At 38.2% G+C, this 23,948-nt stretch overlaps 1 protein-coding gene and 1 long non-coding RNA gene across 2 annotated transcripts in view; one reads left to right on the top strand and one right to left on the bottom strand.

Annotated features, from left to right (window-relative positions):
* The first annotated feature begins 1,410 nt into the window (after positions 1 to 1,410).
* LOC134758941 (uncharacterized) lies at positions 1,411 to 23,782 on the top strand. The gene is made up of 3 exons (XR_010134734.1): positions 1,411 to 1,488; positions 10,826 to 10,894; positions 23,578 to 23,782. It is a non-coding gene; the product is annotated as an uncharacterized lncRNA (long non-coding RNA).
* ZNF277 (zinc finger protein 277) overlaps positions 4,846 to 23,948 on the bottom strand; it is a 139,322-nt gene continuing 120,219 nt past the window's right edge. The window contains exons 7-12 of the mRNA XM_031012886.3: positions 21,763 to 21,895; positions 15,770 to 15,837; positions 14,117 to 14,213; positions 12,064 to 12,106; positions 10,903 to 11,077; positions 4,846 to 9,388 (exon numbers count right to left, since the gene is read on the bottom strand). Coding sequence (XP_030868746.1) covers positions 9,202 to 9,388; positions 10,903 to 11,077; positions 12,064 to 12,106; positions 14,117 to 14,213; positions 15,770 to 15,837; positions 21,763 to 21,895 — 703 coding nt within the window. The 3' untranslated portion in view covers positions 4,846 to 9,201. The remainder of the gene's footprint in view (positions 9,389 to 10,902; positions 11,078 to 12,063; positions 12,107 to 14,116; positions 14,214 to 15,769; positions 15,838 to 21,762; positions 21,896 to 23,948) is intronic.

Below are 23,948 nucleotides of genomic sequence, written 5' to 3'. Positions count from 1 at the left end.
GGTCAATTCCAAATGGCATGGCTGTTACTTAATGAGGGTAGAGTGGCTCCCCAAAGAATTGGAAAACTACAAGGAAAGAAAGAAAGGAGAATGGATGCTGGGTAAGTAACCGAGAAGGTCCGTTACACCATGTGAGGATTTTTTTTTTTTTTTTTTGAGATGGAGTCTCACTCTGTCACCCAGGCTGGAGTGCAGTGGCACAATCTCAACTCACTGCAGCCTCCACCTCCGGGGTTCAAGTGATCCTCCCACCTCTGCCTCTCAAGTAGCTGGGATTACAAGTGTGCACCACCATGCCCAGCTAATTTTATTATTTTTGGTAGAGACGGGGTTTCACCATGTTGGCCAGGCTGGTCTCCAACTCCATGGGAGGACTTTTAAAAATCCACTCTAGCTGTTACGAAGGAACACACTGGAGGGTCCAGAGAGGAAGGAGGGAGGCCAGTTAGGACACTGTTATAGTAGTTCAGGTAACAGACCGTGGTGGCAGGGACTGAGATGTGTTTGGAGATAGAACTGACAGGACTTGGTGACTGACGTGACGAGGGAGGAGGCAGTTTTGGCAGACTGTGAGGAGTCTCAAATGCCAGTCTTTGGAGTTTTTGTCTTTTAGGCAATGATGGAGGTGTAAGAGTGGGTTGTTTTTTTTTGTGACAGTAAGAGATTAATAATGTTTGCTTTTTACTTTCACTTTCTCCCCCTCCTTTAGAATTAAAAAGAATTTATAAACAATTTACTACAGCATATTCTTTTGCTCTTCTGTTTTCCAAATGAATAAAACACCAGTATCTATGATCTTAACTAGAGTTTGATTTCCTGCTCACTCTGTAACCAAGTCAATTGACTGAGAATATCCTCAAAAATTGTTTTTTTGCAGTCTAATTTTATAAGGCAAAAAGAGCATAGCTTCACTTACATCTTAGAACATTGTGAAGTCAATATTAACTTCGCTGAATGTTTCAGTTTGAATTTAATGTGCTTATGATGCCATTGCAGACTGCTATCATCAGGAATCAAACATGCTTTAGCCTTTCAATATATCAATTATAAGGCATAAGAGTTCAACTGCAGCAGTTTAATCCTTTAACTACCCATCATCTAAAACTTACTGAAGGAGTTGAATTAAGCTTCAAGGATGTAGGGTGGCTATTTTTGCAGGCTAAGTAAACAATAGTTGAAATTTGATGCCCTTGATGGAAATGGATGGAGTCTGTCAATTCTGCATATACATTCAGCAAAGTACTGACATTAAAACATTTATTCTTGTTCTGAGTGCATGTTCTACTCCATCCGCTCAAAGAATTGCTTTTCCTCCATTCATTAAAAAAGCTCAGGACTTGGCTTTGTCTCATTTTAAATTCCCATATATTATATTGTTGGATGTCACTTTGTTGTGCTTTTTTCTTTTGGCAGGTCCTCATCTCTCTGATCCTGTTTCCCATCCTCTCTTTACCCTTGATGAAGATAAAATTCCTGGCTAGATACCTTGTAAGATTGCATCTTCATTGTCAAGTGAGATAGAAAAGCTGTGAGGACCACTGAGCCTTACATAAAATGTTTTCTTCTGTGGTGACGCAACACCTAGATTTGTAGCAGTTACTGTCATGATCTGCCAGTTCTTTTCTGCATAAGTTTCTCAGTTTTTGTGTGAGGGCCTTCCCCTACCTTCAGAGGATGCTAAATCAATGTGTGAGGCAGGCTGGAAGTGCCAGGGAATTAATACTGCCCCTGGGAACAGCCCTCAACCCATGACCAATGGGAGTGGGTGAATGGCCTAGCTTTTTTGCCCCTTGGTGGTGGTAGTGAGGGGGCGGCGGGGGGTGTTGTGGGGCAACTGTAAGAATAGTGTTCTATGCAATCTCCCAGAGGTCCTCAGTGAGGTTGAGTCCTAGTTCCCATACCAGCAACTTCTTCCTTAATATACAGTTTCATGGTTTTTGTTTTTTGTTTTTGCATTTTTCACTCTCCTACTTCCTGAACTGGTATATTCCGGGTTTACCTCTTAAAAAAATGACCTGCACTAAGCACTAAAATTCTTTCTCAAGGCTGTTTGTGGGACTCAACAAGACCCTAGTACTGATGGTTTTTCAGAAAGTCTATGTCTAACTAGCTCACAATGATATCCAAGCTATCAGCTCTCTGGCTTTATTTTGTCCAGCCTTAGTTCTACGTGAAACAAGACTATTCTGCCTCCCGACTGACTGGACTTAGTGTATTTAGTGGTAACTTTCCAAAAGGTGGTTTCATGGTAATCCTGGCCACATCCACCATTTGCTAAGAGGCTGTGTACCTTCTAGAAGAGCCAGCTGATAAATGGCCAAGCAGATGGAGATGAAATATCACCTTTACTGCTAATTAAGATGATATTGCAGAACATGGCTTACTGCTGTGGGCAAGCAAGCTTCTTAATACTGAGCCCCCAAATTAGGCACTTATTTATATACATAGTCAGACAGTGTTGGACAACTCTAGTCATCCAACTGCATGGGGCAGACCCTTCCACTCTGATGTTTATACAGTGGTGGAGCAGAACAGGCTGTGTTCTCTCTGCAGACAGGCAAATCCCAAAGAAAAAAAGGAGGAAGGGACTGAAGCACAGATGCTAGTTCCTGTCCTTTAAATTTCTAGTCAGAAAATTCACTCCTTCTGTCTGGTAGAAGTGAAAGAGGGAGCAGAGAGAAACCAAGAATGTTATGTAATGGATTCCCTTTCTCGTAGAAGCAAAATACTTTGGAAAATGAGTTTCCCCTTTTCCAACACTCCTCAGGTTTTTGTTCTCTTTGCTCATTGGGCTTACCCACTAAGCTAAGGCCAACCAAGAGTGTGACCATTTCCTTTGCGGGAGGTCTATCAGGACAGTGCTGCTCCCACCTTCAGGAGTGCATCTCCCACCGCCCCCACCCGAATGGCAACTACTCTTTGTGTATTCTCCTAGGACTGGTGGTGAAGAATGTAGCTATTGCTCTCAGAAGGCAATTCATTGATGAAAGTAATTCCAGGGCCATGCTGAACCCCAGCTGAAAGTTCCTAATTTCATCTTCCATTCCTAATTATGTCTAAACATGTTCACAATAGTGTATCAGAGGTTCTGCAAAGAGATAATATGGCAATGTAAAGTTGCTTCAATAAAAAACATTTTGGTAAAAACTGATGTTTCAAATTTAAAAACAATCTTGACCATTGTGAATCTCTCAGGGAGAAATTAAAATACAAAGATTGGATTCTCTTGTCTGAGTTAAAGTTAGAAGACATCAGAGTCTAAAATTCATCCTTCCCAGTTTCTTATTCTGCTCATTCTGAACTAGATTATTGATGCTGGGATGCACAGTGGTTTCTTCCAGCAGCCTGGAGAGTGTCTCATTAGAATTGCTAGTGTGGCTTTCTTCTGGAATTGGAACTTGAAGTTAAACACAAAGTTTCTGGTATATCTCACTTTCAAAAGAGTATCATGAAAGCACTAACCGGCAACAAAATTTAACAAAAGAAAACGAATCAATTCCAAGATCTTCAGTAGTAAGACAAAATGATGCTCCCAGAGCTCTGCATTCTCCATAACAGAGACTTAGCGGTATCCTGATTTTGGATTCCCCAGGATGCTAGTCCATCTGTGTGTTACCTGATCTCCTTGATCTCTGAACTTAAACCTGATTGGGGGGAATCCTCCTGAAGACGTTAACATGTTTTATCATTCCTGGAGGAAGAATCCACAGATATTTCTCTCAGGGTGACATATGAGACATTTGCATTCTTGCCAAGTTGAGAAATAGGCAGTGATGGCAAGCCCAGTTGCGCGGTCTGTTTTGACTCTTTTTTTCCCATTCTGTATTTTCCTTTTGAGCCCTCTCTCTTCAACATCCCCTGATCCAGGGAGTTTGTGCTCTAAATAATGATGGCATAGTTTCCACACTCTCCTGTGTGCTCACTTCCCAGTTCTTTGCCACAGTGGCTCCTGTTGTTGCCTTGGGCTTTGGAATTGCCTCGGCTTGTGAAGGCTGGCTTCTAAGAATAGTTTCCCCTTCATTCCTTCACATATTTCAGCTGGAAAACATCCTCGGCCTATTCCTGAACTAAAACTGCTGTTGATGTTTCTGCAGCTTGAATCCCTAGGCGTATTGGTTGGAATAAGGCTCGGCTATGAATAATAGAAAACCTTAAATAACTGTGGGAAGGTAGAACTTTATTTCCTTCACATAAATGTGTATTTCAGCATTCTGGGGCTGTAGAGTCCTCCAAGGTGTCAGGGATCCAGATTTCTTTGACATTGATGTCTCACCATGCATGACTTCAACCTCACTGCCCCATATGCAGGTATCTACATCCTAGGCCACAGGAGGTAGGAAGGGATGAAAAACAAAGCAGAGGGTGCTTATGTCCAGTATCCTAAGGAAGACTCTTGGAAGCTGTCATATGAGACCTCCTGCTTATATCTCATTAGCCACAATTTAGACACGAGTACCCTGAGCTGCAAAAGAAGTGCAGTTCAGGATAACTGAACTTGGAAATGTAATTTTCATTTTAGGTAGCTTTATACCCCACCACAGTTTATTATTATTGAAGAAATGGAGGATGGATATTGTGGGCAACTGGACTAGACTAGTTGCACTGGGACCTGGTGAGGACAGACACCTCTGCTGAGCCCTCAGCATATAACCATCCCTTGCTTTCCATCTGTCCAGGTTCCAACAGTACTTCTGCTCCTTTTTTTGGCAGTAGTGGATGTGTCCTAGTGCTTGGTTTCTCTCTAGGCCTTTTAGGGAGAAATAGCTGAATTTATTACAGTATAACTTACTTTTTATGTTGATCCGTTTCCTTCCCTAATGTAAATAGGTCTAATGCTAGTTGTACTTTCTTTTTTTTTTTTTTTAACTTTCTCTCTTTTCTGGGCCGGACATGTGCTTATCTAACATTTGGTTGTAGATTTATCTAATGGGGACTTCAGTTGTGAGAGATAAGTCAGTAGGTTTTGGTCTGCCAAAAGCAACCATTGTCCAAAAAATCTTGGCCGCCCTCACCTTTCTGAGTTAGATAATCTTAACTGGCTTGCATTTTCTAATTGGATTAACAGCTGATCTGAGCTTGGATTCCATTTATCACTGTCCTGCCTGGCTCTCTTCTGTTATCTTCCATCTTGTTGCCTTAATTCTGTCTTAACTCTAAAAATTTCTCAGGCACGTTTCCTTTGGGACACAAGAAGCTCTTGTATTCCTATCTATAATTATAGTAACATCTGGAAATTCATCCAATAATTCCTTGAATGTTTTGCTTTCATCTGATATTTCCTCTCAAATTGTCCTGACTTTCAGGGTACACTTGGTATCACTGTCCCAGTCTTTAAAGAGCAGTTCCCAGTGGTTTTTATCAAGGAGTCTCTACGTAGCTTAGAGCTACATAGAGTCCTTCGCCAATAGTGGCCTATGCTCTTGCTCCATCTAGGAGTCAGTACAGTTTGCTGAGATTTTGCTTCTATTCTTGTTAGATTTCTTCGGGTCCAAGTTGCCATTTCTGTCCCCAAATAAACCTGAAAACGTTTAGCCACTTAAAAAAACAACTGCTAATATGAATTAAACCCTAAGTACAACATCTTTTCCCTTTTATGTGTTGGTCTGTTCTTCAATTTCATTTTTCCTTTTATATCTATTTGACTTGTTCTCTATCAACTTTTTCTCCAAAAAAGCTTTCTCCTTCCCAATTACTTAGTTTATTGTCTCATTCTTCCATTGCTCCTGTCCTAACACTGAAGCATGCTCTAAAAACCTCTTCAGACATTCCTTGATGTCCTGAACGAACCTGATTCCTAGAGACAGACTGTTGTAGGCACAGTCTAATTGTCTAGACTGCCTCTTTAATTTTTGGCTTTAAAATATTTAACTTAATTGTATCTTTAATTTAGGCATTTTTCATTATAATACAGGCTCCTATATCTGTTTGCTTAGTTTTCAATAAAAGCCTTCCATGGTGTCTGCAGAGTGGGAGGGTTAGAAATCTAGAGCTGTGGCCAGAGCCTATGTAATTAACAAATACAGTTGAGTTAGGACCGCATGGTGGGAGGAGGTTGACTCTTGAGTCTCTGGACAGGCAATACGACTCCAAGATGAGTTTTGGGGCATTACCTACACAGACTAGCATTAATAATTGAAAACCAGAGACTCAGACTCCAGCATTCTGTAGCACATATGCTGCATAAAGAACACACTGTAGGGCTGGGCATAGTGGCTCACTTGAGGTCAGGAATTTGAGACCAGCCTGGCCAACATGGTGAAACCCCATCTCTACTAAAAATACAAAAATTAGTCAGGCGTGGTGGTGGGTGCCTGCAGTCTCAGCTACTCAGGAGGCTGAGGTGGAAGAATCGCTGGAGTCCGGGAGGGGGAGGTTGCAGTGAGCCAAGATTGCACCATTGCACTCCAGCCTGGGAGACAGAGTGAGACTCCAACTCAAAAATAGAAAAGTAAAAAATAAAAATAAAAACCCACTGTAAAGAAAGGTCAGAAAGGCCTTTAGAAGGGTGATTAGGCCAGGAGGGCAGCCCTCATGGATGGGATTAATGACCTTATAAAAAGGTTTGCTATAATTTCAATGTTTTGATGTTCCCTCCAAAATTCCTGTTGAAACTTAATTCTTGCTGCAACAGTGTTAAGAAGTGGGGCCTTCAGAAGGGTGATCAGGCCATGAGGGCAGAGGCCTCATCACTGGGATTAATGACCTTACAAAAGGGCTGGCAGGAACTAGCTAGGCCCTTATGTCCTTCCATCCTTTTGTCCTGTGAGGACACAGCCTTTGTCCCCTCTGGAGGATGCAGTATTCAAGGTGCCATCTTGGAAATAGAGACTGGGCTCTCGAACTGGACACTAAACTAAGATCATGGACCTCCCAGCCTCTAGAACTGTGAGAAAGAAATCTATTTGTTTATAAATTACCCAGTCTCAGGTATTCTGTTATAGTAGCAGAAATGGATGGAGACAATGAATGATAATGGAACATGTTAAATAATATAAAGAAGATACAATCATCCAAATCCAGAAAGCAAGACAACTAATCCAATTGCTTTAACAAATAAGTGGCGTTTAAAAAAAACTGTGAATTGTTATAGATTAAAAGACCCTTAAGAACCACACCAACCAAATATAGTGCATGGATCTCACTTGGAACCTGATTAAACAAACCAACTGAAAAAAGACTTTTTTTTTTTTTTGAGATGGAGTCTTGCTCTGTCACCCAGGCTGGAGTGCAGTGGTGCGATCTCAACTCACTGCAAAACTCCACCTCCCAGGTTCAAGCAATTCTCCTGCCTCAGCCTCCTGAGTAGCTGGGATTACAGGTGCCCACCACCACACCTGGCTAATTTTTGTATTTTTGGTAGACACGGGGTTTCAGCATGTTGGCCGGGCTGGTCTCAAACTCCTGACCTCGTGATCCGCCCACCTTGGCCTCCCAAAGTGCTGGGATTACAGGCGTGAGCCACCGTGCCTGGCTGAAAAAAGACATTTTAAAAAACTTTTAATTTTGAAATAATTCCAGACTTTCAGAAAAGTTGCCATAGTACAAAGAATCTCCACATACTTTTACCTAGATTCCCTAAATGTTAACATCTTGCCATGTTTACTTCATTATTCTGTATATATCCTTGTTAGTTTTTTGGGAGTAAGTTGCAAACAAAATGCTCCTTTACCCCTAAATACTTCAGTGTGTGTATGAATATTTCCTGAAAACAAAGACATTCTCATCCCACAGTACAGTTATCAAAATCTGGAAATTAACAACAATACCATAACGTTTACTATAAATCTTATTCAAATTTTGCCAGTTGTCCTGCTAATGTCTTTTGTAGCAAAAGAAAAACTTTTTTTTCTTGGTCTAGCATCCAATCCAGGATCATGCTACGCTATCTTTAGCCACCTTTAATCTGAAATAGTTTTTCAGTCTTTGTTTTTTATGATGTTAAAATTTTTGAAGAGTAAAGGCCAATTATTTTGTAGAATGTCCTTCAAATTTGGATTTTTTTTTTTTTTTTTTTTTTTCCTTTTTTTGAGACAGAGTCTTGGTCTGTTGCCCAGGCTGAACTGCAGTGGTGTGATCTCGGCTCACTGCAACTTTTGCCTCCTGGATTCAAGTGATTCTTGTGCTTCAGCCTCCCGAGTAGCTGGGACTATAGGTGCATGCCACCATGCCTGGCTAATCTGTGTATTTTTGGTGGAGATGGGGTTTTGCCACGTTGGCCAGGCTGATCTTGAACTCCTGACCTCCTGTGATCCTCTGCCTTGGCCTCCCAAAGTGCTAGGATTACAGATATGAGCTACTGTGCCCAGCCTCAAACTTGGATTTGACTGTTTCTTCATTATATCCAAATTATGCATTTTTGGTATAAATCTACAAAAGTGATATTCTGCCCTCCTCAGTACATCTTATCAGGAGGCATATAATATTCATCAGTAATGAAACTGATAATATTGTAAACATACATTTTGAGACAAGTGGGAAAAACTGAAAACAGATGATATTAAGTTAATGTTAATTTTTTTTAGGTGTCATAATGGTATTGTGGTTATGTTTTTTAAAAATGGCATTTAAATGTTAGTGACATACAAATTGCAGGGAAAAGTGAAGTTAACTGGCTTGATGTCTATTTCTAGGGAATTTGGCCACCCTAGGCAGAAAGCGGTAACACAGTCAGCTCTTGATTGTTCTAATATAATGGCCAATTTGCATATTATCCAGGTCTTTGACCATTTCTTCTTTCTTCTGTGGCTTTTCTTTTAGTCATTACATTTACAGCTCACCCAATATAGTACAGAAGGGACATTCAAATTTTGCAACTTGTTGGATGAAGAAGGTCCTTGGGGAGGAGAGTGAAACTACTGATTGAAAAATCAGGTTTATAAATAATTTGAACATTTCATTTCTTTGTAATTGACATATCCTTCTATATATAATTATGAGTTTAATGAAATGAGATAATTTAAGATGATCACACAATAAACTTTATAGCCAAAATACAAAGTCTTCATCTTATTTTTCTACTTCATTTTTTTTCATGTTCTTAGTAAGTGCATTTTTCTACTTTATTTTTTGAAAAGAACATTCATTTTTGAAAAGTTTATTTCACCAAGGACCAATCTTTTGTTGATGTTCAAATTTAAATTATTCTTTCATATCTGTCTCATAGAAGAAAAACATGAAAAATTGCTTCTGTGGTAGTTTCTTCTAGGTTTTCAAGTACTCTTGTAGTAGCAACTGGTTCAAAATACTGCTTTGTTTCAAAGCATACAGTTTAGATGTATCTTCACTGATGATGGGAACATTTTCATTTTGTTCCTGAGCTGTCAGGTCACTTTCACTGTCAGATAGTGTACACAGGAGAGTGTCATTTTCATAGGTTGGAAAATAATACCTGAAAACAACCACAGATACATAGTATTAAATTACCAAACTAATACAGTGTCCAGGTAGCTGAATGTACACATTTACTATAATTTTGCCAGGTATCCTTGCCAACAATTTCACAGCATTTTGCAAAGGCTATACTGGAGACAACTTCTAATTGCTTTCACTTTGACTTTTACTGGCTGACATCAACCTTACCAAATCTACTATCCAGATTTGGTAAACCAAGATCGTGGACCTCCCACCCTCCAGAGTTGCCTCTGGAGTTGTCCGCTGGCCACTTAGCCTCTGCTTGATCATCTATCATGATAAGAAACACACTATTTTTGAAGGTAGCTGACCCCAGTAGTGGGTAGCTCTAGTTGTTTGATACACCTCCTATGAAGCTAAAAATGACATCTTTCTCATTTCTACTCAAAGGTCCTAGTTCTTCCTTATAAGTTAACAAACTTCAAATATAGTTATTTTTTCAAACACAAATTATTCAAATACTTGAGAATAATAAGCTCTCCCTTGTGTTTTGTTTTCCAGCCTAATCGTTCCTTCTTTCTAGGTAATCACAAAAGGAAACACTTATGGAATATAAAGTTTGTTATTCTGGTTCCTTCTCTGAATACATTTTGAAGTTACTTTTGGAATATTACAAATTTTAATTTATATAAGAAGGATCATAAAAACAGGGTACCCTCACAAGTGTGGGATTTTCTGAAGGAGAAAAACTAGAACTTTCTGGTTAAAGTTCTGGGGGAAATGACTTAACATTCCCTAAGAACAGAAGGAGCTCTGGGCAGCTAGAACCCCACAGCCTCTCAGAGGAGCCCTCGACTGAGGTTATCCAGAATGATGTGAGAACCAGTCCAGAAGGTTCTTGGCAAAGGATACTTGGGAACCAGTCCACAAAGTTCTGGCAAAGGATACGTGGGAATCCAACAACAGATGACCAACTGCTTAATTTTTTCAAGTGCCAATATACAAAATATATACCAAAAGTCCTAGCAGTGTGCAAACTCTGACACAGTAATTTTATTTCTAGGAGTTCAGCTTAATTAAATACTTACATGAGTGTGCAAAAATGTAGGCATATAGATATTCACTGTATCATTATAATAGCAAAAAGTAAGAAACAACCTAAGTATCTCACAGAATAGATTATATCCATACAATGGATATTCAGCAACCATTAGAAAGGATGCAACAGATGGATACTGGCTATAGAAAGATATTTACAATATTTTGTTAATAAAATATAATTTAAAAAATCTGTATCTACTTCATCTCTCTACATATGTATCTATTTCCATATCACAAATACTGAAAAATACTTGGTTTCATTTGTAAGAGGGATTATTTTAAAAATAAGCATTTTGAATATTTTTACATTTTTCCCCACACTATACTGATGTATACTTTTTATAATAAATATGTATTCCTTTTTTTTCTGTAGGCTTAAAGAAATTAAATAAAGGGACAAAATCAAAGAGTTGGAGTAAAGAAGTGCACATTTGGTTTTGCAGTACGTACTCCAGTTGATCCCACATCTTTCTATCGGGGAGCAGCGAAGTGTGTTTAGTTTCTTCCATGTGAGTTCTTAAGTCTGCTTTGGATTTGAACTTCACATGGCAGCCATAACATCTGCATTGGTGAACTTGCCTCCGAATAAAATTGACCAGTTTCACTTGCTGATAGAAATTTAATCCTGAAAATGACAAAATACAGAATCATTAGACAACTGTTCAGACCCATTTTTTGCACTATTATAATTTCTTAAAGGAGCCACTTATTTTTATTAATCAACCTGAAGAGGTAGTACAATTATAAAGCATAATAATAGATACCAAATAATAACAGCACATATTTACACAGGGCTTATGAGCTAGGCACTATTCTAATAATTTTCCATGTATTAATACATTTAATCTTCATAAAACCCTATCAGATAGGTAGTATCATACCTACATTACATATTAGGAAACTGCCTAGCATCACATAGATAGCTGTCAGCTGCAAAGCCCATGCTTGACTACTAAGCTAATTATATAAACAATGTATATATATGTCTATAAGAGCAGCAAAGTAACACATCCAAGGACCTAGGAAAGCAGTGACTGAGCTGAGCTGTGAGAAATAAGTTTTTTACTGTCTTAGATCTATTAGCAAGTCAGTACTTTCTGTATGTCTTAATGCCCCAAATCGTTCTATTGTTGTGATACTTAGAATGATACATTGGGTACACCTATAACAAACAATCCTAGCTATACTGCTAAGCAGTGCAGTAGGCATTTACCATACATTATTCACTCCTCATAACATTTTTCTGACCTGAGGCCCAATGTCATAGCCAGTAAGTGCCAGAGCTGGAATCTGAACTCTAGTTTGACTTAAAAATCCATATTCTACTAGCCCCCTCCAATTTATGATATATTATTAACCACTAACTTATATTTCACTTGAAGCACTCATATATGTAGGAAAGAGAAAGAAGGAGTATATGAAACCAAAAACCATATTTGACTATTATGGTTGAGCATCACTGCTTCACAGAGAGTTCTGTCAAGACCATCTATAGAGAGACATGTTTTGGTGGTGCACTCTCCAATCATAGCTACTGAACATAGGCATAGCTTACAGGATGGTTTATAAAAAATGAAGTATCACAGAAAAAAACTTCTGAATCAAACTTACCAAGTTCTGACTTTATTTTGAGAAGATCAAATTCGTGTGCATCCTAAAAAAGGAATGAATACATCTGTAAGCATATGAATTATTTAATCTTTCAGGCTGAAGTTATAAACAGCTTATTCACAGGAGTTTGAGTAGTTTAGAAACTCAGTCTGAGTTCGGTATCTTCTGCTTTTGAAGTCTTCCAAGTCTAACTACTTCCCTCCATACCCAACTTCTTTTTACAGCATAGTCCAAACAAGTCATGTCAATCAGTTAAACCATTATAATTGGGCCGGGCGCGGTGGCTCACGCCTACAATCCCAGCACTTTGGGAGACCGAGGTGGGCGGATCACCTGAGGTCAGGAGTTTGAGACCAGCCTGGCCAACATGGCAAAACCCCGTCTCTACTAAAAATACAAAAATTGGCGGGGTGTGGTGGTGGGTACCTGTAATCCCAGCTACTCAGGAGGCTGAGGCACGAGAATCGCTTGAACCTAGCAGGCAGAAGTTGCAGTGAGCTGAGATCGTGACACTGCACTCCAGCCTGGGTGACACAGCGAGACTCCATATCAAAGAACAGCAACAACATTATAATTGCTCATAGCTTATATCTATAGTTTTTATAATTTACAATTTATCCATTTTGTAGCCTTCTAAAAATGTAGAAGTCTATGTATGCATTCTGCAGTGTGATAAAAGTGTAGGTAAGATATGTTTCTATTGTACTGTGCATTTGGACTAGAATTATGGATATAGGTTCTTTGCCCCACATAGGTAATTTTTACAAATTCTGCTTTTCATTTTATGCTGTCAAATACACTGTTTAAACCTCAAAGCTTCTCTTCACTCACACCTTCCTATAAATCACACTCTTTTGATTTTTACAATGCACTTATTTTTTTGCGTGTTTGTTTGACACCTGCAATTGTCTGTGTAAATGTTTTAACCTACAATCTCACAGATGATAAAGACCATTTAACTCACTGGGATGGCATTTAGTGTAGCACCATATCCAGGATGATTAGGAATTCGTGATGTTATCACTGAAAGTGACCCAGCAGAGGTTAAGGACACCTGTCAAGGATGCCGAAAAGGTAATCCTTACACAGGATAGGCATACTAAGGCTGCCTTCAATACAAAGACATTAAGATATTATGAATTAAATCTAAACACAGGAAATTATACACACATACTAGTGGGAACCTTTTTCAGAGAAACTAAAATCAAGGAAAATGTTTATGGTCTTTTGAGCGCTTTCTAGGCCCTTATTTTACTAAACTAAGAACAGTATTTCTGAATAAGGGTGAGGTGAAAGTGGGTGAAAGTAGAGAATATGGTCCACTATCGGCAGAGGTGGCTGCAGGGAGGGGACGGAGAGATATCAGAATCATCCAGTAATATTTTTCTATTATAATCACCCCTCTGCCCACAGCTGTGATACTATCATGAATCATGTTCCCCTTCCCTATCCGCCTTGTGCAGCTAAGGATCAGAGGTGCAGGGTGTGTGTCCTCTCTCAGGTATACTGGGGTGAAAAAGGTTTAGAATTGCTAGCTCCAAGCTTCACTATAACATAAAAATGGCATCCAGAAGGGAAAGCCCACACTAGGAATGCTCCCTAGTTTCTTCTCTCCAAATCCTGGCACCTGAAGGAACTGTAGGATCATACCCTAGATCCTCTCTACCCACCCTCCTTTTTTCCTATTCCTCCGGGGCCTTTGTAAATGGCAATGTTCTCCCTTCTTGCTCTCCTATTCACCAGCACAAGAAGCACTGGAAAAAAGACTCAGAACCTGTCCCACCTGCTGAGCTAGAATGATCTTGTAAGCATCTCAAAGGTGAGATGGCATCAGTGGTCTGAGAAATCTCACACTAACAAACAGCTCACTCGGGTCCAGTCAACTGTACTAACTAAATTGCCCTGAGCTCTGGTTCTCCCCGACAGACCTGGCCTGTCTCTTCTGGTTGGAATAATGATTGGGAAACTGAAGTAAAAGCAGATGAGGGTGCAACAATTACTAGCTTTCTCCCGTCAGAATAAAACAAAATTCCAACAAATACAGGTATCTTACCTCCATGTGGACATACAACTTCTCAATTGTTTCTGCTTGCTTTTCACAAAATAAGCAGACGGCAGAGGCAGGGTGTTCTTCCCAATCAGACCAGTCACTGAATTAAAAAAGAAGAGAGAAAATATGGAGATTCCCTTCATTAAGAGAGTATACTACACAGTGACTTGGTATTGCTTTCTCCTTACAAAAAACCCTGCCAATCTCTTTCAACTCTGACATTTTGGTAAAGACTGTCACATCATGTTATGACTCTCTGATATAGCTTTTGAAATTCAAAGCAGCACCATGAAATTAATAGACATAGTGAACAGGTGCTGTTCCATTTTCTCCTATTTGCCATTCTTCTGAGTAGCTATCTCAGTCTACAGTCAGAGGAATGTCGTCCTGAGACAATGAGGTTTAATTTGCAAAGGAGACATATCAGAAAATGTGATGCTCTCTCCCATTAACCACAACCACTGAGTGCACACGCTGTGAGGTGTGATGCCGGGAATGTGTTTCTGCATGACAAATAGTGTATTTTACAAAGGCAAACCGTGTCTCTTTCATGAGGGAAATACTGATTATTTTAAACTGGGCAAGTGTTAAATCTGGCGGTAGACAGGGAACTCAAAAAGGATACAAGATCCCTTTTACCACTTTCCCCGCTCCTTGCATTTACCTTTTTGAAATACTACCAACTTCTTATCATTCCCAAACCAGGAAAACTGCCAGGAGGGAAGAGTTGTGGAGACAAGGAACACCCATTCAAATTCAGATGAGAGAATTTCTCATGGCAAGCTCAGAAATGATCACTGATAAGACTCTCAAGATCAACCTAACCCAATTCACACAGAAGCTTCCCTATTAGAAAACAGGAAACATTTTCCTTAACTCTATCCATCCAGGAGGGAGCCACCAGTCCCGGCCCAGGTCATGGCTTACTATTTATAACCTTTTGTGTCATTAAAACTTTAACATTCACCCATTAAATATTCCAACTAGTATGTCTTAATGGGAAAGATGTTTTTATTTCAGTCTGGAAGACTCTCTGCCTGAATCTCTATGCATCAAGAAAATTCAGCAAATGGCAGCTCTCTACCTTTGGGCTTTACCTCACTATTAAAATAATAATAATTTAAAATCCTGAGAGAGAAAAAAGGCCAAAAAGCTTTGACTGAAAAGAAGATGAAAAATAAGAAATCCTTTTAGGTTGAAAAGAACATTTCTCAAGCTTATAATTTCAAGCAAAGAAGCTGTGAATGTTTAAAGTTAGTCATCAATGGCCCGAACACAGAACAGGATTAACTTCAATGCACTTATATTCTCTATTCCAATGACAGCAACATGGAGAGTTCAAAGATCACATCACTTCAAGGTCTGAGCACTAACTGAGCAGGCAAAGCACTTCGGAATGTATTTTTCTCTGAATTATATATTACTTGTGTGTTCAATCAATAGCTTTAATTTAGTTGGAATAACAGTGTCTTTAGGAATTTTTATGTCAAAGTTATTTTGAATTCAAGTTTTTGCCACATTACATGAAGGGATGCATGGCTCAGAGAAGGTATTTTTTTCTTTTTATGTTACCTCTTCATAATTTAAACCAAACTAAAGCATTGTCTTCTTACTCTTGGAACACTGCAATTAATTAGCAGCAATAACAACTCTTACTCTTCCTGATGGTCCAGCAACTCCCGATCATCTTCCAACTGAACTTCTTCCCACGATTTTCCAAGTTCCTTTGTAGGAAGAACAGAGGGATGAGAGAGATTGGGGGAAAGAGAAGGGAGAGAGTATGTAGAACTTTGAAAAAAATCAAAACCAAAAAAATAAACAAAACCACCCATGTTTAAATGGTTTTGAAACAGTACAAGTAGGATATACAGATGGCCCAACTTATGATGGTTTGATTCAACACTTTTTTTTGACTTAATGACAGTGCAAAAGCAATATGAAGTTGAAACCTTAATGAGATAATTTTTTAGAGAAGCAGCAATATCCTTTCAGTCAAGTTCTTTTCTCTTAAATTTGAACCAGTGTTTCTAAACCCTGAATGAGTATTAGAATATCTGGGATTCTAATGGCCTTTGTTCATTGTTACATTTCCAGAGCCTGGCATACAGTGGGTACTATTACTATAAACTATTTTTTGAGTTGAATTAGAAAGTAGAATTCAATTTGTTAGAAATAAAAAATAAAAAAATACACTTGAAGTCAATTTAGATTCTACCTCAAAAGGTTTTTTTAAGGTGATTAAATGAATGAGTTACTGTCTATGAAGAAATAGTACTAGGCATGAGTAGGTGCTCTAGTACCTACTCAAAGCCCTTTTATCCTTTACCATCAGTGGAAAAGTTCCACTCTTTTGGGGCTATGTCTGGCAAGCCTAGTCACAGCGTTAGCAAAACTATGGAGTGATGAGTAGGAATGATTTATTTTGGCCCAATTCTTTTGTTCCCCTTGGGCCGTTTCTTCCTCTCTTCTTGCCCTGTCTTCTTTCTATCCAATCTTCCCACTGTGCCATGCAAAAGCAGACAGTGTCACACAGAGAGAGGTAGGAACATTAATGGATATGTTTTCAAGCAGCTAAACTATGGTTAGGATCAAGCCCACCTGACCTGCTACAAGCATGGATAGCTTTGTTGTTCAATATCCTTTTGGAAAAACAAAACCAAAATTCACTCAATTATGGACTCTTTTTCCCCCAAATAAAGGTATTCATCTAGCTAAAAACAAAGAACTATGAGTGCCATTATGATTTAGAGGGAGAAAGAAAATCCATCATTCATCAACTTAATGAGAGGTTTTGAAGCTGTCATTATCTATCAGCTAAATGATGCATACATTTAGATATACAGAGATCTATCATAATGTCATTAGAGACGGTTAATTTGGACTCTATAATGTACTTCCCAGAGTCATCATGAAGTGTCTGAATCTCATTACAGAACACCAAAAATGGCCTCAACACTGCCAACAAGATGCTTGTTAGAAAGTTTGGTAATGAATTAAATCTTTCATGCCTTACTTGGTTTTTCTGTACTTAGACTTAAGGTCGTGGTTTTATTGCTGCAAGGTATTACTAAAGTATGGGCCTTCTGTGATTTGATCATTCTGAATGATAAGGGCAAATGTTGCTTGTCAATGAATATTTTGAGCCAAAAGTAACAAAAAATATCTTTCACTGTTAAACTTCTAAACTCAAAGCATTATTTTGCAACTTCCTCAGTGTTAGGTACAATATGTAGAGAGTTATCTAGGCCACACAGCATTAACCACTTACCCCACTTGAGAGGAAAATGAATGTACATGTTTATCAGTATATTAGGAAATAAGCAATTTGCACGTGAAAGTGGCTCAGTTTCCTAGAGTGCTCTGATTTGGTACAGTTAAAGATATGATTTATTATAGAAACAAGACCCAAAGCAAAAAAAAAAAAAAAAAAAAGCACATAACTCTCTAATTAAGACACTGTGCCTGCTAATGAATCATGTCAGGAAAGCAAAGAATGTAAGAAAAACAAAGTTTGGAAGGCATATCACTAAAGATGTTCAGACACCCCCTCAAACCCCTGCATCAGATGGCTCATGAATAATGAGAGGGTGGAAAAAAACATGGAAAAAAAAGATCCCCTTCACCCATCACACTTCTGCCCTAATACATACACACTTACATGTGCTTACACAAAACTCCACCAGAAACAGAAAGAGAAGTGTTTTAAGTGTAAATAACTTCACTAGAGAAAACTATAAAAAACTATGAAAAATCAGTTAAAAGCTTACTTTTGTTATAAGTGGCTTTGTATACTTTAAGAATAAAAAAATTTAAATCAAAGAATGATAAAAATCATAGCAAAACCAGTTCCCTTTAGAAAAACTCAGGGTTTGAAACATGAGCATCGTAGGAATATGTAGCTGAAGCCTCGATGTTAAGCGGTCTGTTGCCCTCTGAGGAAGGGTTATCTGAATGTGAAACTAACTGGCACCTTATCCCCAACCCATCCTCACTACCTGTTGAACTCTTTTGTTTGTGAGAAAACAAAGCAAGAATTTGATGTAGATAATTCAGACTATGCAAAAGACTTTTAAGGTTTTTGCAAGTCTGTTACTATTCAGAAACTGATATGAATGATTCAGCACAGAAATTATCTCACCTAAGAAGGAAAATGGAACTTGTCAATTTGCTGAGCTCAGAAAGCCAAATGCAGCCTCTCTGTCCATTTGCTCTCCTACTTCTGCTGCCTATTAGAGTGTATCTTGCTACGGATACCCTGGATGTTCCCATCATTGTTGCGCTGGCAGAGTCTATGGCGTTTGAAGTGGAGGTGAGGAGCTCTGTGCGTGAATGACTCAATGACTGCATATATCTGCTATAGGAGAGGTCGAACGCTGACTTTCCATATACCATTACAAAGGGTTCAAACTAACGTGCTTACACGGTGGTTTTCCATACTGACTTCTGAACTCTTTGAAAGTAGTGACTCAAATCAGCCTTTCTATCTACAATATTTTTTCTTTCTCTTCTAGCATCTGGAAGGCACTCAAATGTACGCAGAATGTATGATGTCAATAAAATAGATGTATAAACCCACTACTAATATAACAATTCTGTCTTTTGCCCACACTCATGCACTCATGTCAGCCTTTTCCCTCAGAGGGATAACAAGGGAATATCTATCTTTTTTTTTTTAAATAAAATATTGTCATTATTCATTGTTTAAAATTTTAGAATTTATTCTTCATATTGATTTATTACTCATGTTCTTCACGTTAAATATTATTCTTTAATGAGGTCTGAAATAATACTAAAATGATACTGAGAAGACACTGGCCTTTATTTTTCTCTACCTATACTCTGTTAGTATTTGGGACAGTTTTTTATACACTTGTTCTATATAATATTATACTTTAAATGTATAACAGTATTCCTTCAAATATTCCTAGAATGTTACTAAGCCTGATACCTCTGGTAAGCACCCCTCTAGTTTAGCACCTGTGTATATCTTTAGTGAAGCCAATAGGCTTCTTCACTCCTTTTCAAAGGTGTTTACATCATTTCCATAATGCTAAGCCATCAACACATTTTAGGTTTTCGTTTTTTGTTAATCATTCTTACAGTTTTTGGTTATTTACCTCAGCAGGAATTTCGCATAGGAATAGGGAATAGAAAATAGGGAATAGGAATAGGAAGTGGAAACGGGCTAGGAAGACAAAGATTGTGGAGCAGAGCCTTAAAGTGCTGATTAAAGTCAGCTTTACTTTGACCTTGGTTCACTTTTTAGTTTATTACAAAAGAGAATAGGCAAGGGTGGGAGAATAGATCATTATGAACTCATCACCATTACTTGACCAAAATACCCAACCCAAAGCATAAGATGTAGGTATTAGTCTTGTCTCAATTGTAAAAATGAAGGAAACTGATGCACAGGATAAGTAACTTGCCCTAGCCATGTGACCTTTGGAAAATTAGCTTCTCTGTGCCCCAGTCCCCTTACCTATAAGAGGCTTAATGACAATACCTGTGTCATAAAATTGTGACTTAAATTAAACAATTTAATATAAATACCTAGGATAGTGCCTGCAGATTATAAGTACTCAAATAGCTGCTAGTTAAAAAAAAGACTTCTATCAATATGACTCTAAAGTTGTAATTTAATTTTCATTTTGTACGTTGTTAAAGCCCTTACTTTCTCTTGAAACACTTCTCTTAATCTGTAGTCCACGCCACATCAAATCCGTGCCCTGTATGAGCAGCACAATCTACCATGCTCATCCAGAGATGGCTGGCCCTGGCAGATGATTTCAGTTTTGACAGCTACCCTACTTGATGCCCAGGAAATGAAGTATCATACTTTTCTAAAAGTGCTGGCAGAATAAGAGCGAGCAAATCCCTTGAAGTCTCCTCTAAAAGGTGAAAACCTCCAGCTATATAATGTTCTGCTAGTCTCAAGCTCTTGAATATTAGTTTTAAAAGAGCCCCAGAAGGAAGAACTATTAAATTGCTCCTATAGCTAGATGCAGTAGCTGAATATTTCTTAGAGCTAGCACTGAAGTCCACTCCCTATTAGACTGGGCTGGGTCCTGAAGCAGCATTTGCTCTAGGAAGTAATGACTGGGTGATTTCAAGAAAAGATTGAAGAGCTCAAAGGGTACGTTTGCCTTTAGCTGGTTGTAAAACATTTGTAGAAAACCATGGCAACGTCTTAGAGTCAATCTTCAAACACATGTTAAACTTGCTTCTCAAGGTGAATTTTAACACTACGAGGAATAGTTAGAACAGACAAAATTCCACCCTAAAGCAGAGATTTCCAACATAATTCAGGATATGCTTGTTTCTATCCAATAGATAAAATGGCTGATTATATTCAATTAGCCTTTTGTGACCAGTGGGTTTGGGTTTTAATTCATTTACATTGAGAGAGAAAAAAATTCCATTCGCTTAAGAAAAATACCCATTCAAAACAGAACTCTCTGTTTTTCTTCCAGTTCCTCTGGAGAGTTACATAACCTCTTCTTTTATATGAGTAGTTTCCCTCCTTTGTCATATATATTTTTTAAAAATCAGTAGATTGAAGGCAGGCCCAGTTCCCCAGTCATTGTTGTCTATCAAAAATCCCCTCCCATATTTCCAAATGCCTCTCCCCATCTCCCACTGTCTCCATCTGAATGCCTCTTCTTGAAATCTACAGAGGCCAGCAAATGGCATTGAGGTTTCTGGGGAAGGAGAGCTATCAATACATTTAAAATCCTTGGCATGGTAACCTGGTTAGTCTACCCTACAAGCCAAACAAATAAAAATCCCCTTCCATAGTAAAATGGTTTGGTTTCCTTGAAACTTCCCTTAAAAATAAGCTGACTGAAGAGAATGATAAAGATACACACTTTGTAGGGGTGAAGGGGAAAGAGCAAAGAGATTGTTTTTAAAGAATTATTTTGCATAGCACCTAACACATCCAGTACTCAACAGTTTCTTTTGAATAGAATATATAGAAGTCTCTCTGGCCAGGTGTGGTGGCTCACGCCTATAATCCCAGCACTTTGGGAGGGCAAGGCGGGTGGATCACTTGAGGCCAGGAGTTCGAGACCAGCCTGGCCAACATGGAGAAACCCTGTCTCTACTAAAAATACAAAAATTAGCCAGGTGTGGTGTAATCCCAGTACTGTGCAGCACAGTAGCTGTAATCCCAGCTACCGGGGAGGCTGAGGCAGGAGAACTGCTTGATACCAGGAGGCAGAGGTTGCAGTGAGCCGAGATCATGCCACTGCACTCCAGCCTGGGCGACACAGCAAGACTCCATCTCAAGAAAAATAGAAAAAAAAAAAAAAAAAAGAAAGGAGTCTCTGGCCCCAAGTTAAAAGATATTACATAAATGGGGGATGGTATGTGGATATCCAAATGCTGTATTTTTTTTTTTTTTTTTGGTCAAGATGACTGTGAGTTCTAGAGACATGACACTTTTACTACATAAACACTGTCAAATAAAAGACAAGTCAAATCAAATGTCTTGTACTCTAACCATTTCAAAGCTAATCACTACTTGAATGTGCCCCTCAATTACATTTTGACCTTTGCAATAATTGCTTATTCAAATATTAGTTGGTCCTCAGAAAGATTTTGTTTGCAGTACTGCGATCAAATTTTAAGTTATGAAAAGAAAGCCTTACCAAATAATTGATGACATAAAATCTGTCATATTCTCTGTTCTTAGGATTAATCTTACGATGCTGTTTTTTCCTCATGTGATCTTTAAGTGTATTTTTGTCCCTGAAGGTCTTCTCACAGTACAAGCACTGCAAACTACAAGAAATACACAAACACTGATAAACAAGTCTCTTGTATAGTTGCTGCAATAATCCTTTATTATTATTGAGTTTCATATTTATTCATTTTAGGTTACACAGCATCTTCAAATGGGATATACCATCCTTGTCAGAATCCCCCCTCACTTTATTCATTTGGCTTTGTAGAGTGCATAGTATGGTGTATTTTGTAGTCAGCTAAGTTGACCAACTTTGCTATTCAGTTAAGACGGTGACAAAGATAGGTAATATCCAAAAATTATTTTGGTTCTTTACTAACTGAATTACCTATTCTAAAATAAGTATGTAGGTATGTTCTTCAATTAATTATAATGACTTGCACTGACTGCACCCATTGTATGTAATAATTAGTACATGGTTTGGGATATCCTGTGAGCTGATTTGCAGGGTTTAATTCCTTGCTCCAGCGCCAGCTAGCTGGGGGACTTTAAGTTACTTGCCTTCTCTGTTGCCATTTTCTGATTTCTAAACTGAAGATAATACCAACATTTTAGAGATTTTTAAATGAGAATTTCATATATATATTTATTGAGCACTTACTATGCACTATGAACAGTGCTAGGTATTTATTCATGTATGTGAATAAGATAAATAGTAGCTGTTACTACCATATAATTCTCATATACCTCTGCTCAAATATTTCCACTGACTGGGCATTCATTACCTAATGAAGCAGTGATTACCAGTTTTGAGCAGATTATTAACAAAATGTCTTTCTCATACTAAGCCTGACAGTTGATACAACATGTATTATAATTGCTACTCAGTAAAAAGTAGAGAGTTCTACTTTCTGGAGCCACATAGTGTCTAAGTATAATATATTTTACATGGGAAACTCTCAAATGATTGCAATCTGTTATTGTTTCAATTTTGAATTTGTTTTTATCTCTACTAAACACCTTTTCATCAATTTCTTATGCCAAAGAATATATTCCAGGGCATAATAATATTCTTTTGTAGTATATTCTTTTATAGTTGACAATTTATGGGTGATAAGCTGATTATATATATTCATTATTGCTAATCTTGCTAGAAGGCACATCTGGTCTTATTTTATAGGTAGTCATTTAACAAAAGGGTGAAGGGACTCGATTTAACATAGTGTTGACATCAAAATTTGAGTTAAAAATTTCTTATAATTAATCTGTATTACTTGCTTCCTCTTATTTATTTATTTATTTATTTTTGAGACAGAGTTTTGCTCTTGTTGCCCAGGCTGGAGTGCAATGGTGCAATCTCTGCTGACTACAACCTGTGCCTCCCGGGTTCAAGCGATTCTCCTGCCTCAGCCTCCTGAGTAGCTGGGATTACAGGCATGCACCACCATGCCCGGCTAATTTTGTATTTTTAGTAGAGATGGGGTTTCTCCATGTTGGTCAGGCTGGTCTCAAAATCCCGAGCTCAGGTGATCCGCCCACCTCGGCCTCCCAAAGTGCTGGGATTACAGGTGTGAGCTACCATACCCGGCCCTTATTTTTTTTTTTATGTTGTTGCTCTCAGTGTTGTGGGTTGAAGCACCACACTTGTTAGTATTTTATTTAAATAAAGAAAACTGGGTTCTCAGAGAAAAAATTTTGGGCCCTTTCCTAGAAAGAAAAGTGGATACGTTTTTGAAAGTCATTTTGGTGACCTAAAGAATTTTCTTCCTGATTTCAACAGGCTAAGCTCTAGATATGGTTGCCAGAATATGACCTTGAGGAAATGGAGTATTATATACAAATGTGAATGAAAACCAAAAGGCAGAAGAATACACACAGTATGCTACGTTTCACACAAAATTAAACACCATTCCATAATTTGACAATATATTTACCTTATTAAATATGTAGACACGTTACAGTGAAAAGTAAAGGAATTACAATTACAAAATTAAGAATAGTGGTTTCTGGGGAAATACTAATGAGGAAAGACACACAGGGAGATTCAAAGGAATTAACAATGTTCTATTTCTTAGGCTAGACAGTGAGTATATTCTTCATATCCTTTACGGCATACATTGTATGATATGTATATTGTTTGGTATATATGAC

The sequence above is a fragment of the Gorilla gorilla genome, chromosome 6 (assembly GCF_029281585.2).
Source record: "Gorilla gorilla gorilla isolate KB3781 chromosome 6, NHGRI_mGorGor1-v2.1_pri, whole genome shotgun sequence".
NCBI lineage: Eukaryota > Metazoa > Chordata > Mammalia > Primates > Hominidae > Gorilla > Gorilla gorilla.
Note: the sequence above shows the minus strand (reverse complement) of the source record. Positions and strands in the feature narration are given on the sequence as shown.